Raw genomic sequence first — 16,880 nt, 5'->3', positions numbered from 1 at the left:
GGATGCTGGCTCAAAAAGAGCCTGGGAAACAAGCCAAACTTTCAACTTTTTCAGGTCTTCTCCAGAAGGCATCCAAAGTTGTTTCAACCTCTATTTGCTTCCCACTTACACTTGCTCCACATTTCTTATATTTTTAGAGGTCTGTTTTTCCAAGGGCCTACAAGCTAGATCCCCATTGCCTCCTTCCTCACCTCTCACAAACTGAAGCTGTGAAGGCGCTCTCTCCCCAGCACAGTTTCTTTTCTTCCTTCTATGCCCTGCTACACATGCACTGCACAGGGATCCTTCCTCTTGTAATCATCTTGCAATAATGCCACATTCACTTACTGTGGGCTGCAATGCTGTTTCAGTACAAACACTGTTTATGCATGAAACACTCATTTTTTTAACAGCTTTGATTTCTCTCTCCTGTCCCAGGGCAGAGAAGGAGAGGAAGGGCAAAATGAGTATTTTGGCATTTCTGGGGAAACAGACAAATAAAGCTGCTGTGAGGAGGAAATTTACCCTGCTGCCTTCAGCAGTGGTTGGAGGGGAACATGTGGACTCTTCTGGTCAATGCTTGGCTGCTCCACCTCTGGCAAGATTTTCTGTGCTGTTGCTGCCAAGGTGTGGCAGTTCTACACCAAGCTAGTTGCCTTCCTGCCACAAAAAAACATTTCTCCTTACAGCAAGTTGGAGTCTGGTAGAGTTGCCTCCTTTTTATCTTCTCCCAGATGGGTACCAATTCTAGTTGGTCATGCTGTTGAAGTCTTTTCTGTGGCATTTTAAAGGCTGAGCTGGATTACATCCATATTGAAACTTTCCTCCACCTACAGAAAAGCAGCGTTTTTACAGTTCACTGCATGCTGTAATATTACTGTCTTTGCAGTGCTGTGCCTCTACCCTCAAGCTTAGTGCTGCTCAATGGGGACACTCCTGATAAGCTGGGACATCCAGGAATAGCCAGCTACTTTCCCTCCCCTACCTCCATGGTACAGTCTTGAGGGATCCCAGAGAGCTAGATGTGGGAGTGAAAACTGAGCACCCCAGAAGATGAGTATTCAAAATCTCCCATAATTAATGATGACAGGAAAAGGAATTACCATGTACTTTCACAAGCAGGATCACAACAGCAGCTTAATGAACTTTCCAATTCTCCATCATTCCCACCCACTGCACAGACCCATTGAAATCAAGGGACTATTTTGCCCTGACTAGGACAAAAAGATGAGAAGTCTGCTAAGCCTGCCCTCCTGACCATGGTAGATGCAGTCCATATTGCTTGCCTTCCCTACCAACCTTCTTTGTTCTCCACTCAGCACTCTGGTAGTCAACTACAGCAAAACAGAGTGTCTGAAGAGAAGGTTACTGAGTGCAAGACACTGATGAGGTGGGTGTGGGTGTGTGTGTGTGTGTCTCCCTCTAGTGATCTGAACTCACCAGCCTGATTTGTGTCCTTTGTGCTTAGATCTGCTGGTTTGGTGACAGAGCTTCTCCAGGTTCACCACAGTAAAGGGTGGATATTTTAGGACTGGGTCCTATTCCACGTGCCATCTGGAGGTCATGTTCCCCGTTGGCACCTGCATGTTTGCACCTGTAGTTCGCATCTGAAAATTTAGATGTGCTTGTAAAGATACAGAGAGGTTGATGGTGAATTAAAGAGAGAAAAAATTCATAGCATGTTAAATTGAATAGTTTCAATTCAAATATCCTTAAGAAGGCTAGCCTTAAGAAGAAAATGGGGAGGCTGCATTTTTTTTTCCCTTGTAGCTATAATCTATAAGTAGTTTCACTTTAGGCAAGCATATTTCTCACCCTCTCTTCACAGTAGGAGAGAGACACACTAATAAAAAGGGAAAGTTGAGGTAGTAGCTTATGCTTGGTCTGTGCATTTTTTTTTTTTTTTTTTCATTTAAAGGGAGAGATTCACCATTTTGTTATTATGCTGTTATGTGAGTACAGCCGATCTCAATGGCTGCACTGACTTCAGTGCCTGGTATATTCTGCACTGGAGCCAGACCTACTGTCTCATCTCAGGACCCCGGTGAGCGTGGATGACAGCATCTGCTGCAGCACACGGGTCCTGCCAGGACAGTGATGTCTGGAGGGACAGCCACAAAGCCTTCACCCCTTCGAGCATCTCTCGCACAATTATCCTATTTTCTCTTGCCTCTGCCTCCACCCCCACACCAGTCCCACTGATGAAGCTGCTTAGCTTATATATTCTAGCTCTACAGATAGCTGGAAAATAGTGAGAGAGAGAAGAGAGGGGTGTAGGGAGAAGCAGATTATTTACAAGAGTCTCATGTATGTGTTGATAGACCTAGGGCAAAGAGAAAGCTGGCTTTAGGGGCAAGACATCCTGAACCTGCTTGCCATGACAACCACAGCAAGGTCAGATGTCACTGAGCCTCCTGCGGTGTGGAGCTTTTCTCCCAGGCCTGAATACAGTTGTAGTGGGAGTGGGAGTCTCCCAGCTGAAGGCACTGAGCTATTTTGGTAACACCAGGCTGCGACAGACCCTGGTGTTGTGAACGCTTGTGCTCTGTTTGCTTCGTCAGCCTCCTTTCTGAGCATTTCAGAAATATGTCTTCAGAACATCCTTCCCTTTCCTGTCTGAAGAAAAGCGTGAGAGACTGAAAACATGATTCCGGAGCTTGTTTTTTCTTGGGAGGTGCATGTACGAAAGCATTGTTCTTATTTCTTCTTCAGATATTCTTTCTTTTTGAACAGCACCTGAAAAATACGACTCTTCTCATGTACTCTGTATTTTTTCATGCACTGGCTGAACAAATCATCCTTTCTCATAAACTCCCAGCGAGTGCCCACCGCAGTGTTACTGCAGCAGAGGAGCAAAGCAGAGGGGCTGGGAGGTGATAGGGAGTGCAGGCCCATCCAGGGAAGCAAGAGCTGTCATCTGATGCAGCCTTTGAATTTCACGCCCCGTTTGGAGTGACTTGAGCCGTTGGAAAGATAAGCATATCCTGCCAAAGGATCAGTACAATCTGCAAGGTAGAAAAGTGTTATGCAGGTATTGATGGTCTGGAAAAGGTATTGATTCTGGGAGATTTCAGTTGTATTGACTGAGGGCTGTGTCAGATTGGATGGGTCGTGGAATGAGGGCAGGACCGTATGTATGGCACTGTAGAGCGCTCTCAAAGAGCCCACACCTTGTCCAGGCTTGTATCCCAGGAAAGTCACCAGTGGGAGATGAGATTACTGCAGTCTGGGGAAGGCAAAGGGAAGAGCGATGCAGTCTCCCAGGGGCTCCTTAGGCTCCTCATAAGGGTGCTTGTGGGTCACTGCCCTGTTGCATGTGCCTGGCTGAGAATCGCTGGCAGGATCATCCTAATTAATGGCCTCTGTAATGGTCACCATATGTCACTGACACCCTCCTTACCTGCTGTGCAGCCTGCAGATTTGTAAGAACTGCATGAGTATGCAGGTGCACACTGCTGCATGCATTATTTGTGAGCACTTGGCTGTGTGTTTATTTGTATGTTCAGCGTGCTGGTATCTGTCCATGCAGTTTGCTGCGCAGGTAAGCTTTTTGATGTTTACCAGCCTTATCCACCAACCTCAAAGGCTTGCATTTCCTTTAAGGTAGAATTGTGAAACATAAGAGTAAGCATGAAAAATAAGAGCAGAGTACCTGCCATGGTTCTGTACACCTGTCCAAACCCTGTCTGTACATGCTAAACTACAGCTGCATGACAGGGACAAAGATGTAGTATTTTTAGAGTCAATCATGATAAGAGACAAAATTTCAGAAGTTCCCCAAACTGCAGAAGTTCAGGTCAGGCTCCAAACTCTTCAACTCCAGCCTCTCTCTGACATTCTTGCTTTTATCTATTGCATTTATCTCTGCTGTACTTGGGCATCTTCCAAGCAAATAAATAATTGGATCCTGCTTCTGTCTCCCCTTCTGCCCAAGGGACTTAAAGGTAATTTGTGCTGACTGTTGGGCTTTAGGTATGTGGTGGGTTGACCTTGGCTGGATGCCAGATGTCCACCAAACCGCTCTCTCACTCTACCTCCTCAGCAGGATGGGGTGGGGGGAGAAAATAAGATGGAAAAACCTCTTGGGTCAAGATAAAGGCAGTTTGATAAAGCAAAATCAAAGGCTACTTGCAGAAGCAAAGGTAAACAAAATATTTATTTTTATCCTCTACTTGTCACCAGCAGGCGATCTTCAGCCTCTTCTCAGGAAGCTGGGCTTTAGTACACATAGTGGTTTCTTCAGAAGACAAAAGTGTCATAGTAATGAATGCCCCTACCCCTTTCTCTTGGCTTTTATTGCTGTGCAAATGCCTGATGGTGTGCAATACTCCTTTGGCCAGTTTGGCTCAGCTGTTCCAGCTGTGTCCCCTTCTGAGATCTCACTCATCTTCAGTCTACTGGTGAAGGGGAAATGTTGAGACAGCCTTGATGCTGTGCCAGCACCCCTCAGCAGTACAAAGCACTGGTTTGTCATCAACACCTTTCCAGCTCCCAGTGCAAAGCACAGCGCTCTGAGGTCTGCTGTGGGGAAAATAAACTCCATCTCAGCCAAACCCACTCCGGGGGAGAGGCTGCCATGGCAGAAGGAACCCAGGGCACATATAGGTAGATGGTCCTTGTGCTGTGGAATTCTAAGTGACCCCATTTCCTGTGGGGAGCACTGCAACCATTTGACTGTTGTGAGGAGGATTGCTTGTGGCTCTTGGGAGCTTTCCAGGGGACAACACAGGGAAGCCCATGTTCTCTAGATATTCCTTCAGCAAGCTTCATCTTGGATGCCTGGAGCTGCAGTTACCATAACTTGAGTGAAAAACACAGACCCATGGAGAGGCAAGTCACTCCTTGCAAGAGGCTGGGATGGGTCATGGAATCCATGCCCAGAGCAGAGGCTGTAAGGGACTTGGGAACAAAGAAAAGTCACATTTGCCATGCAGCATCTCCTGCATGAGACCCAGGGAAGATGAGGGAAGGAGGCTGTTAACTTGAGCAGACAAAAGTAATTAGAGGACTAAAATAATAGATTAATGAGCAGCCAGTGTCAAGGGAACTTATTAATTATCAGTAGAGGATTTCCTTCAACGTGCAGGCTGGCCGAGGGCAGGCAAGATAGCAACTAAAACTCAAGTCTCATTTAAGGAAGTTGCTAAGGAATTAACAGCACTGGGTGTCTGGAGAAGGATAGCAGAGGTTGACTTAAATGTTTCCTTTGAATCTCGTGTTCTGTGTGGCTCAGGTAATGGCTGGGGATGAGGGGGATCTGGGAAACACTAGATTGTATCTACCCAACGTTAATAATGGCTCAATAAAAATGCTCAGATAAGAACACATTAAAGTTGCACAGTTAAGCACTCACAAGCCAGGTAAGGTAAGATTTAAGGTTACAGATGCAACCTTAACTCTTCTCCTACTGAATGTACCTTAGTAGGCAGCCTCTAATTAAGGGTCATTGGGCTATTGCTCAAGTAATATATCACAACATCAGTTAATGGTCTCTTTGGCTTTGGAGAGGTGCACACAGTGTCTCATAATATTGTGGGTTTGTCTGTGTGTGCCTGATAAACAGAGTTCATTTTAATTATGGCACTGAGCACACTGCATTAGTTGTACTGGAACCAAGCACAGTGGTTTAGAACATGAGGTCTGTTTAGACTGTTCAATTCTCTCAGGTCAACATTTCACATGTCAGAAAGCAGTAGTCATGGAAGATGTTGACATTAGGGGCAAGTTGTGTTGAAAATGGAGCTTTCCTTTCTAAGGACTGATTTCTGCTCCTTTAGCTGAACATATTGTGGTCTTTCGCCTTACTGAAGCATTCAGACTGTTCACAGGGTGAGACGGTACTCTGTCCCATCAGACTATGCCACAAAACAATGCCTTCCATCTTTCACCCAGGAGGTAACTGTTCATATAGCAACATGTTTTGCATTTAACATTCCCACATTTACAAGTCTGAGTCTCATTGCAGGTACTATGGTTGTGCTATAATGGGAAAAAGATAAAATTTAAAGGGCAAATCTGTTCTTGGGGAGCATTTGCAGAAGTGAATGGATTCACTGGTTTTAAACCAGACATCGTAGATCTGACATCCTTCCTTTACAGTAATGCTGAGTTGGTAGGCTGCCCATTGAACACAAAGTTCTTTGAGGAGAAGCCATCCCTTCTGCTGTGTAAGTCCTTGAGTAAAAACCTCTGTCTTTGCCTGCTTACCCTCACTGCAGTAGCCTGAGATTTCTCAGAAGCCATTGTCTGTGCATTTGACAAACAAGATCTGCAGCACCCCTGCTATCCCACTGCTGTCCCACTGTTACCCCACTGCTCATCCTTGCAGCTTGGTAAGGAGGCCTGCCTTGGCTGCATTTGGAGCAAATAATCATCAGACTATGAGTTTTTTTCAAATCTGTTGGGCATCGTGTGAGCTGGGGTGCAGACTTGTGTGGGGGTTTGAGAGCATCTAAAGCAGTTCAGATGCCCTGAGCTTTATTTTTTGCATTTTGGATCACTATCTAAAGAACAGATGGGGTAACAGGAATGGCAAAGGCAAGGGCAGCAGTTTTAGCAGCAGCCAGAGATCTGTAGATATTTTTAAAGGTTTCCAAATGTGTTTTGTCTGCCCTCAGCAAGAAACAATTGAGTTGTGCGAGCTGTCCTTTAGAGGCAGGTGCAGGCTGGTCTGAGTGGATCAGAAGCTCATCAAGAAGGTTATGTGTGAAAAGGAAAGGTCACATAAGCCCAGGTGGCCACAGGAGGAACAGATCTTTTGTGCAAAGTATGAGAGAACAACTGCCAGGAGGAAAAATAGGGAATTTCATAGAAAGCCCATAGTATGGTGAAATAATGCTGATTAATTTCCACAGACCTGCATGGATCTGAAGTGAGCTAAAAATTTCCTTGCCCAGAGACTTTGGGGATCACTGAGCAGAGTTTGTTTAAAAGAAATGAGCTTCATCTGAGAGGTTTTGCAACTCGTGCTAATGAGAGTCTGTCTGTCAAACTTAAGTGGCATCAAGTGGCCTAGAACAAGGGCTCTTGGGCGTTAAATGGTTCCTACCAAATACCAAGCCCATTACCACAATTGGCTGTTGTAGACCTCTAAACGGCAAAAGTGATTAAATTGGTCATTATGAAACGCTAAAGATGCATAATTATGAAAAATAAGGTTTGAGTAAGAGGAGATTTCAGCTCACTTGCTGCTTTGTATCTCAAGGAATAAATGTAGAAATGTTTTAAAAGCATCCAAGGGTTGCCCCTTGTCTGGTTTTCTCCTGACAGTCTGGAAATTATGAATGTGTTTGGAAATTAAGGTGTTCTTCCAGTGTCTAGGCTGCTATAAAACCTGGAGACTGAATATCCCAAGTCTGCCTCTCTGCATAAGATTGTGTTTCATTGTCCAGTCTCTCCCTTCTCTTTGCTAAGGTGAGGTCCAGTGCACAACTTCCCTTGCTCACCCTGGCATAACCAGCACTCTTGCCTTTTCTGGGAGGGAGGGAGGGAGGCAGGGATGGATTTAAATTCTCCAGGTGTCAAGCTCAGGCAGTGCTGCAGGCATGGGCACAGGTACGTTTTCTTCTCCTAGGAAATCCTCAGCTGTTCCAGAGGGCTCTTCTCCATGCCACAGAGAGAGGCTTTCTAGGAGGCAGTTTAACAAAGGTCTGTTGCAAAAATCAAGTGTTAAGCTTTGGTTGCAGTGCACAAGAGGGCAGGGGGCACTGAGTATCCATGGAACTCTCTACAGATGGGCAAGGGAGTTGAACTAAGAGTTGTTACGCATTGTTGAGCATAGGGTGTTGTAGCGGTGCTGCTTCGGAGCACCCCTCAAATGTTGTTCTCCAGTTAAAAGGCTGGAATAGCACCAGGCAGAGAGCAGAATATAAGCACAGGGGTTCTCTGGCACAGCTCAGCCTACCCAGACTTCCTAAAGTTCTGATGTTCCTGGTTTGCACAGACCTTCAGCAAGAATAGATTGTTTATTCATTTTACTTCCTTTTTAGTTCTCTCCCTCTTTAGTGCCACCCCCATCTCTAGAGGAGTTTCTAAGGAGTTTTATAGCCTCCTTCGAAAGAGTAATAGTGGTGCTGAGTTATGTACAGCCCCTGGGGCCCTCTGTTCTCCTTGGGCTGCTGCTTCTCACTAGGTGTGCAGTTGCTGAGCCACAGAGCCAAGTCCTTGTTTCTCTTGTCAAAACTAAGTGGTCACTAGGGATGTGCTGGTATTTACATTTCATTATTCCTGTATGAGGTATGTAATGTACTAGGAGATCCTACCCCAAACTCTGCTGACCATTCATCTCCCTCATCTCTCTGCCTCTGCTCACCTTCCTTCCTCATGTGACAGCTGATGTTGAGTATCTTTAAGGAACTTGATTTGTTTGTAGATCAAATGCCTTTAAAAAATGATCAGACATTGCCTGGCATCAGAGTGTGTCATTTAAAGCAGTAGTTGCTTTTAAGAAAATAGTCACTGTGTGTCATTTATGGCATTATTCATATCCCGGAAGACAAGTAATGTCATCTGCATATCAATGTGAGGTTGTGCAAGCCACTAGTTGGCTGATTTGCCATATAAAGTTGTGTTTTCCTCAGTACTCCTGTGGCTGCTATAGTCAAAATAAAATATACTGTGTCTTAAATGGAAAGCCATCTATCTCTGCCTTTTGGAGGGGCTGCATTCTTCACAGAGATAAAGTTGTAACACACCTCTTGGCACTTACCTGTGCCTCCAAACCTAACACTACTCAACCAAATTTGACCTGTCTGAAAAACTACTTGTGTTAATTTAAACAGAGTGAGATGCATCCTGAAAAGTTTCAGACCACTCTCAAGGTGCTGATGAGAGGACAGGCTGTGAAAATGATTTGATTTCAATCCTTAGATGTTTTAAAAATTTTTCTAATTTTTTTCACAGCTTCTTGCAATTTACACATAGTTGCTGGCTCAAATCCCCAGCTGCACAGCAAAAGATTATTCTCTGTAAGGGTGAATGTTTCCGTGAATTCTGGTTATGGGAATGCAGAAGTATTTCATTATTGCAGCTCTCTTTTGGAAAACCCGATGACCACTATGAAGTTCTTTGCCCACATGGTAGCTTGTAGGCATTTTTTAAAATGTCTACATTTATATTCCTCTGAAATCATGAATAAAATTATCTAAATTTCCCATATTATTAGCCTAGCTTATACTAAATAATAATAGGGTTGTGTTTGTCATTGTCTGTGGATTTGACACTTACGGGTGTTTGTATCAAGATCTGGCTCACATGAGGATTAAGCTTTCTCACTGGAAACACTTCTTTGCAGAAACAAAACAAAAATTAGGCCAGATGCCTTGAAGGCCTTAATACGTGTTCAGGGAACAGTTTTTCACAAAGTTATGCACTAGAGAGCTTGCAGGAGAGAAAGAGTCAAAAACTGATCTGGGTTTCATATGTGGAACCTCTTCCCAGCATATTTCATCTTATAATTTGGCCTGTAAGCCCCAACTGCATGCTAATCAATTGCTCTTGACGAGGATGGCTTGGATGACAAAAAGTGTGTGTGTGTGAAGCTCAGTTATTTAACCAAAGAGATTTTCATATAGTTTGGAAAGGCCTCAAGACCTCCTCAAAGTTTATGGCCTTTGTGGCCAGGATTTCAGTGTCTGGGAATTGTACAGGGAGTTGTACCTAATCAGGGAAGCTGCATGTTTCCAGCCTTAAAATTAATATACTATTGGCAAACACTGCCCTGTGACTGTGGTCTTACTGATATTTGCTATTGTTTTGCTGATCTTTATCCCATCACTCCGATTTGCAGTTCTTTTTTAATCTAGTGGTTATACAATATCAATAAATCTATGAGGGAATGTTGCAAATTCCTGTTTCCACCTGTCAAACCCTAGCTTGGAAATTCAATTTTAAGGTTGTAAATAGAATACACTTGGACTTGTCTTCACATTGCTGTGGCAAATGGTGTGCATTGTCTTTATGACACTGGAAATAGCTTCACAAGGAGACAGCTTTGTTCTGGAGAATTGTCCAGAAGAGATTTTTTGAAAGTGACTTTAAATATAAACGTACCATCAAAATACTAATGACAGGAAAGGCTATCCATTTAGCTAGCCAGCCTGCAAACTCAAAGACCCCCTACTAGCTCTTGTTTAGTAGGCATCAACCTAACAGAGGAATACCAAAGATATCCCTCTGTTACTTGACTGTTCTCTTTCTGACCATTTGTAATGTAGGCTCTCTCCTCTCCAGAATTCCCCATGTCAGGAAAAGAAAACGGAGCGAGGTACCCTTGTCGATAGCTCTTCCATCAAAGCCTACCTCATTTATATGCAGGCAATAACTAAATGATGCCTGTGGGGAAAGGCAACAGAGACAGGGCTGGTTGAGCAATTTTAAGCGATCCTTTCCCATGTGCATTTTTCAGTGCTCTGAAGGCTGCTTTAAAAGGTAACTTTACTTTAAATTCCTGGACTTGCAAGAGTGTGAAGAAGCAGGATTATTAAAACCATGCAGCCCCCTTAAGTATCTGAAAGAGAGTGCAGCTTGTACTGAGGTGTTGCACAGGAAGATAAGAACATTTGCTACCTCAAGATGCTGTTCCCTAAACGGCTCATGCAGTCTCCAAAGCATTTGTCCTATAAATGTGGTGCTCGGGACAGGAATGTAGCTGGAACTGCTTCTCTTGCCAGGAGCTGGAAGTTTTGGGGCTATGAGAGTGAAGGAGTGGAAATTGTCAAAGAGCTTGGAGCAGATGCCCATGGGGGAAAGAAGGCTTTGCTACAGCATGCCTGTCTCAAGCAGAAACCCAGCACATGGCAATTCACAATCAGCATCCTCAAGGGCTGAGGCTCCCTCTGCTTCTGCTTCCTTAGGTCATTAGATAAGCACTGCTCTGGGACTTGTCTTTTCTCCTCATATCAACATCAGAAACCAATATTCATAGCCTCTTACCTCCTTTCCCTTGCTCAGTGCTGGCAGCTGTTCTCTCACCCCCTTCCTGCACTTGAGATACCTGCTGCAGTAATGGGATCCTCCTGCAAGCTCTTTAATTGAAAGGAATTTCTGTCTGGCCTGAAGATGTCAGGAGGCTGACGGAGACGTGTTTCTATAAAATGAGGCTTGATCTACAGTGCAACAGGCAGCGTCTGGATCACTGAGAATCCTTCATACTGGCTGGCTTCAGCCAGCTTTTCGGGGGGGGGGGGGGGGCGTTAATTAAGGTGCATCTGTCAGGATGTGGGTGCTGGAGACCCCTCCAGCTCGGCTGCCAGCTCTCCCTCTGCAGCTCAGCCTGCGAGGTGCCATTGCTTCCTTTCCACATGGCGTGTCCCCTTGCCTGCTGTGCCACTTCCATTTCTGATTCCCATCAATTTGAAACAGAGCCCCGCTGACCCTGCTGACCGCTGCTCATACATCTCCCGGCATGGTTAATAATAATGGCCTCTGTGGGAAATGATGGGCTGAGACAGGGAAAGGACATAATGATGCTCTGGCTGGGGTAGGCAGAAAGAGGAAAGTGAAGTGACAAGCAGCTAAACAGCAAGAGAGGGATATGATGATAAAAACAAACAAACCTGCAAATGTCTAAAAATCTACAGCGATGGCATCCCTGAAACAAATGGGGAGAGACAAGCTTGAGTCCCTAAGGGAGAGAAGAGGGGAAAAAAAGAGAGAGAGAGAGGAAAGTGAGCAGAGAATCAGCCAATAATTGAAATGGCATCGGGAAGAAAAGAACTGGAAAGCACAGAGAGGCTTGGAATTGGCAGGTGGTAAAGGAAGAGGATGAAAAACAGAGAAAGAACATGGAGGAAGGAAGATGTGGATGTAGGGAGTGAAACAGAAAAGTGGAGGGGATGGCTGTGTGGACCTAACAAAAGAAAATGGGCACGGCACGGAACAGGAGGTGGGGGAGCATAGAAGGGAAGAGAGGTAAGAGACTCAAGAATTGGCAGAGGAAGAAAAGCAGAGATGCACTGAACCAGGGTAGAGAAAGGAGAGAAAACAAGGTATTTGGGCTTAGAAAGAGGGAGGAAAGGACAAAAAAGTGGAAGAAAGAGTTAAAGAGCAAGTTGAAGAGCCCCTGGTCTGTGCCAATAAAATTCACCGGAGGCACAGAGAACAGGGTTTGGAAACCTGATGGCACCTGATTTTGCAAGGTTTCACCAGTCCCCATGAGCTGCTTGGGATCCCAGTGTAAATTCCAGGGAAGTGTATTGCATTTTTGAATAAGCAGAGTTTGATTTTGATGAAAAAGCTTTTGGCCCTGCACTGCAGCCCTGCCGCCCATGGCAGAGAGCAGGCAGATTTTTTGGGGGTATTACCTCCATAGCAATACAATGACCCCAGCAAGGAAAGCAGCCAGCGTCTCTGGGGTGGGCAGATCAGCCACTTCCTTGCTCCATGTTTGCTGGGCAATTGTCCCTAGTGCCTGATGCTGTGGTGGAAGGACATTTCCTTCTGTTGGTAGAGCAGGTCAGTGCTGACATCATGCACTGTCAGAGATGTTGGTCTCAGTGCAGACAGTTGCTGCTGCCCTTGGTGCTTATCAATAACCAATTATGTATTCATCTGTGTTTCCTGGCTCACCATTTTTTACCCCTACATGGAGGAAATCAGAGAAGATGGTTAAATTTCCTCTCCATAATTTCTGTCCCTCAGCTGTGGCTGAGTGGAAGCTGAGTGGCAGTTGTTGGAACAGCGCTGCCTTTGCTGTGCTGCAGGGAGGTTAGCCAAGGCTCAGGGGTGAGCTGTGGCTGCTCAGGCAGAAGTGTGTGGGCAGATCTCTGGCAGGGCTCACCACTCTTCTTAGCTGCTCACATGCTCAGTAACTGAAGGCCATTTTGCAAAGCAATCCTCCATGGTCCCTCACTGAAACACTGGTGCTTGAGTCCTGGGTTCTGTGCTCAGGGCTGTCCCTGCCCTCCTGTGTAACGCTGCACAAGCCAAGGCTCTTTATGTGCACCCTTTTTTTTCTCCGAAAGGAATGTCTCCATCAGTCATGAGAATTTTAGATTTAATGTATTTCTAAGGCACTTAGGGTTTTTTTTGATGGGATGGAACAGATATGCATTTATAGTAAGCACAAAAATAGAATCATAGAATCATCAAGGTTGGAAGAGACCTTTTAAGATCATTAAGCCCAGCCATCCACCCAGCACTACCACTGTAACCCCTAAACCACTAAACCTTATCACCCAGTGCCAGATCCAGGCACCTCCAGGGATGGTGACTCCAACACCCCCCTAGACAAACTTTTCCAACACCTGAACACTCTAACAGTGATTTTTTTTTCCCCCTAATATCTAATCTGAATCTTCCCTGCCTCAATTTAAGGGTTTAAGGCCACTTCCTCTGATCCTCTCACTGCAGGCACTGTAGAAGAGACCTGGCCCACCTGGCTACACCTTCCTTTCAGGAAGTTGTAGAGAGTGATAGTGTGCCCCCTGAGCCTTTTCTTCTCAAGACTAAAAAAAACCCAGCTTGCTCAGCTGCTCCTCATAAGATGTCTTCTAAACCTTTCACAACCATTCTTGCCCTTCACTGGACATGCTCCAGCACCTCAATTTCCTTTTGAAAGAGAGGGGCCCAAAACTGAACACAGTGGTTTTGTTTGGGATTACAGGTGCAAATGCATGTACAAATACAAAGTTTGCTTACTTCAGATCTTCCATTTGTCAAATTGAGGCACAAGAACAAGTCTGAAAAGTGACAATCAAACCAGCACTAACAGAAAAAAAAAAGTATTTTTTAAAGATCTGCATCAATATTCATGGAACTATTTTTCGTTGCTACCCTTTTTCACAGGTTTTTTTCCAACTCCTTAGAAACCACTCTTACCCCTCCCATCTTTGCCATTTCAGCTTCCACCTCTCTCGTGCAGAGTGCTCAAATAAGCTCTCATTATTTTTTCTTTCCTGGAAAAGATGAGACTCGTTAGTATCAAATACAAGTGGTTGTGGCACAGAGAAAAGGAGGGACCTGGGTGAGCCTCCTGGCTGGCATTCAGATGCAAAGATTTGGTTTTCAATTAGATAATGCTCTCTGAAAACAGGACTGCTGGAGCACATGGGACAATATTGACTGAAGCACAAACCAATTCAGTGGGTGACCTTCATGCTCTTGCTGTGTAGCCAGTGAGGATGTCTGGCGTGTAAATGCCACCCTATCGGTATTCATTTCATGTGACTTGTAACCAACCCTCACCGGGGAATGGATGAAAGGCAGCATTCAGGTATGTAATATGATTATCAGGTGATATATCAGACTGTGATTCCACAAAGCCAAAGGGTCAACAAGACTGAAAAATGTATTTTGCAGCTTCTGGGAAGATGAAATTTTTGTACGATTACAGTGTCCTCAATATAAAATGAATAAATAAGTACATCAAATAAATAGGTACTGTGTAACATGGTTCCCACCTCTTCTTAGCTGACCAGCTGGCTCCCAGTGAAACTACTGACAGTGTGGACACTGTGGTTCATATTTGACTTGGCTTGTCTTTGCACATATGAAATGAGAGCAAAGTTCTGGCCTCCTCACCATTTGGGGCATAGAGGAATTGGGTGGTCCATTCCCACTGTTTCTCTTAACCCTTTGAGATGGTGGTCTCCCTCACTGAGATCTCAAGATACTCTCCTGTTGGCAGTCACTGTGTCAGGACTCCCAAGGGTGGAGGCAAGGCTGCCAGTCTATCTGTCAGTCCTGGCTCCTCTCACTAGCATGCCTAGGGAAGCTTTTGTGCTGGCATTTACATCCTTACCAGCCGGCCAAAGGTTTGAATCAAATCACCTTTGCCTCACAGGATAATGTACATTTTCTCAGCAGTCAGCCTTTGCTTGACCTTTGACTGGATGACCTGACTCCCTCACGTACGGGAGGATGAGCATGGAGACTGTTATTACAATTGGCTGAAGTTGTGCTGATTAAAGTTCTAGCAAAACACACTCAATTGTTTACTCCAGAGATACTACAGCTGTGGTAATGCTATAAATCGTTAACATCAACCTATAAAATAGGTTCCCAGGCATTTGCACCGCTGCTGCTGAGCTCCAGTGTGAGGAATAGCCTATGATGCCAATTCCTGTCTCAAAGATCATCTGTATGATCTCACCAGTACCATTGTTCAGGCTGCTCGAGTCAAATCACCAGGTTCAAAAAGGAGGAGGCAACAACAGACACAGACAGAAGGTTTCTGGTTTGTAAATGGACACAGCTGCCCAAAAAAAGCTGGGAGCCATTATCACAAGGCACCCAGAATAGCTTGTGCTGCAGTCAGTGAGAGCAGCTTTTAAGACAGACACTTTCTTTTCTCACAGCTCAAAGAGCAAGTAACAAAAAGAAGAAAATCTCAGAGCAGAGAAATGACCTCTGAATTTTCTCAGGGAAAGAAAAAGAAACTGGTTCTCTTGAACAGAAAAAAAAATGTGGCTGGGCTTTGTGAAGAAATACTCCTTCCATTGAGGGAAAAAAAGGAAATGTGGTAAGATTTTGCTGTAGCTAAATTTTAAGGCCAGAAAGGATCATCTAAGCCCAGTTTGGTTTCTTGCATAGCACAGTCCAGGGGGATCTGGCATGGCAATTTCCGTATCAAGTCCATAGCATACACTGGAAGAACAGCCCATCTTTCACAAGGGCGTAGGAGTCACCACCATGGTCCTTCTCTGTGGCCTGTGCATGCTCTAACAGAGCTCCCAAGCACTGTGTCCTCTTTCCAGAGACTGCTAAACCTGGCATCCCAAGGGCGTGGCCTTCTGCCCTTCCAAACCAGGTTTTCTTTCCACGGAGAGCTTCACGCAGCCTGTGGGGTGTATGGAGGAGCAGGGGAATGGAAACTAATGGGGTAAAATATAATCATAGCACTCCTTCACACACAAGCTGCTCAGAGCAGGTTCTGGGGATGGGCTATCATTTGTCTTCCAAACTGGCTCGAGCTGGCTCACCTTTCCCCCACTGAAAAGTTCATGATTTGAGTGCCTTAGGTGAAAGAAGCGTAACAGCTTCACTGCACTTAGGACATCATTGTCAAATTGAAGGACTGGGGAGGAGCCACTTCACCCGAGGAAAGTATTTGCATTCAGCGACTTCTAAAGTGCAGACAGCTTCCTCTCCATGGTCTCATAGAGGAGCCAAGCACCCTCTTGCACTTTGCCTGTTCAGGGAAACAGTTTGAATTTTAGAGTGTGGACAAGGAGGGGGAACATGAGCAGGGGGTTCCTGGGAATGCTTTCTGTCCCACTGCAAACACTCCAGCATGGAAGCTGTTCATTTTTACCATTTCAGGTGTAACTCTGGAGAGAGTGGACAAAGTCATGAAAATAGGTGGACAGGAAATCCTAGCCCTGAGGACGGTTCCATGTACCCAACAAAAGATTTTGTGTAATGTTTTCAGGTGACAAAGGGTGTTTTAAGTGAACACTAAGTGGAGTTGGAAAGGCAACATTCTGAAGGGAGCATCTGGTTGTGTTTTGGGCTGTTTCACTGCATTTACATGTGTACATTTTTTGAGAGTCTGGCTTTGTATCTTCATGTATCCTAACTTTGGAGCAGTGGCATCTGCTATGAACAATAAAATAGAAATTGGAAAAGAAAGTGCAACTGGGTGTGTGCTGTGCCCTGAAGAGCCAGGGATCAGACAGCGTGCAGGAAAATGGATCAAACACAAAAAATCAAGAGCTCCATCGAGAAGGGGACAGGCAGGAAGGCTTTGTATAAGTTGGAGAGAAATTCGATATTTTAGATCGTTGGAAGAAATGTTCATTTGTGTGCAACCTGACACAGTTGATACCTGCTCCAACTCACTTAAAGAAACAGAACAACTGGAAAGTAATGCTGGAAAGTCAAAGATGGCTCTAGGTTGTCATTCTTGGCTTTATCTGTCCCAGCTGCCCAGCTGCTTGCCCTCTATAAGCCAGGGCTGTTTG

At 45.0% G+C, this 16,880-nt stretch overlaps 1 protein-coding gene across 14 annotated transcripts in view; it reads left to right on the top strand.

Moving 5' to 3' along the window:
• The window catches only part of LSAMP (limbic system associated membrane protein), a 731,774-nt gene that overhangs the window by 624,611 nt on the left and 90,283 nt on the right, over positions 1-16,880 (top strand). The window contains exons 6-7 of one of the 14 annotated variants that reach the window (XR_011151899.1): positions 15,276-15,439; positions 16,240-16,294. The exons of 9 other annotated variants lie outside the window; for them this stretch is intronic. Coding sequence is in view for 4 of the 5 variants with exons in the window: in XM_069020465.1 (XP_068876566.1) it covers positions 16,240-16,352 (113 nt within the window). In the remaining variant the exon portion in view is untranslated. Of the gene's footprint in view, positions 1-1,897; positions 2,004-14,011; positions 14,304-15,275; positions 15,563-16,239; positions 16,443-16,880 lie in introns of those variants that run through there. 4 more of the 14 variants (XM_069020465.1, XM_069020476.1, XM_069020491.1 and 1 more) reach the window with 4 other exon arrangements.

This window comes from Aphelocoma coerulescens, chromosome 1 (genome assembly GCF_041296385.1).
Source record: "Aphelocoma coerulescens isolate FSJ_1873_10779 chromosome 1, UR_Acoe_1.0, whole genome shotgun sequence".
NCBI lineage: Eukaryota > Metazoa > Chordata > Aves > Passeriformes > Corvidae > Aphelocoma > Aphelocoma coerulescens.
This window is presented reverse-complemented; position numbering and strand designations above follow the sequence as displayed.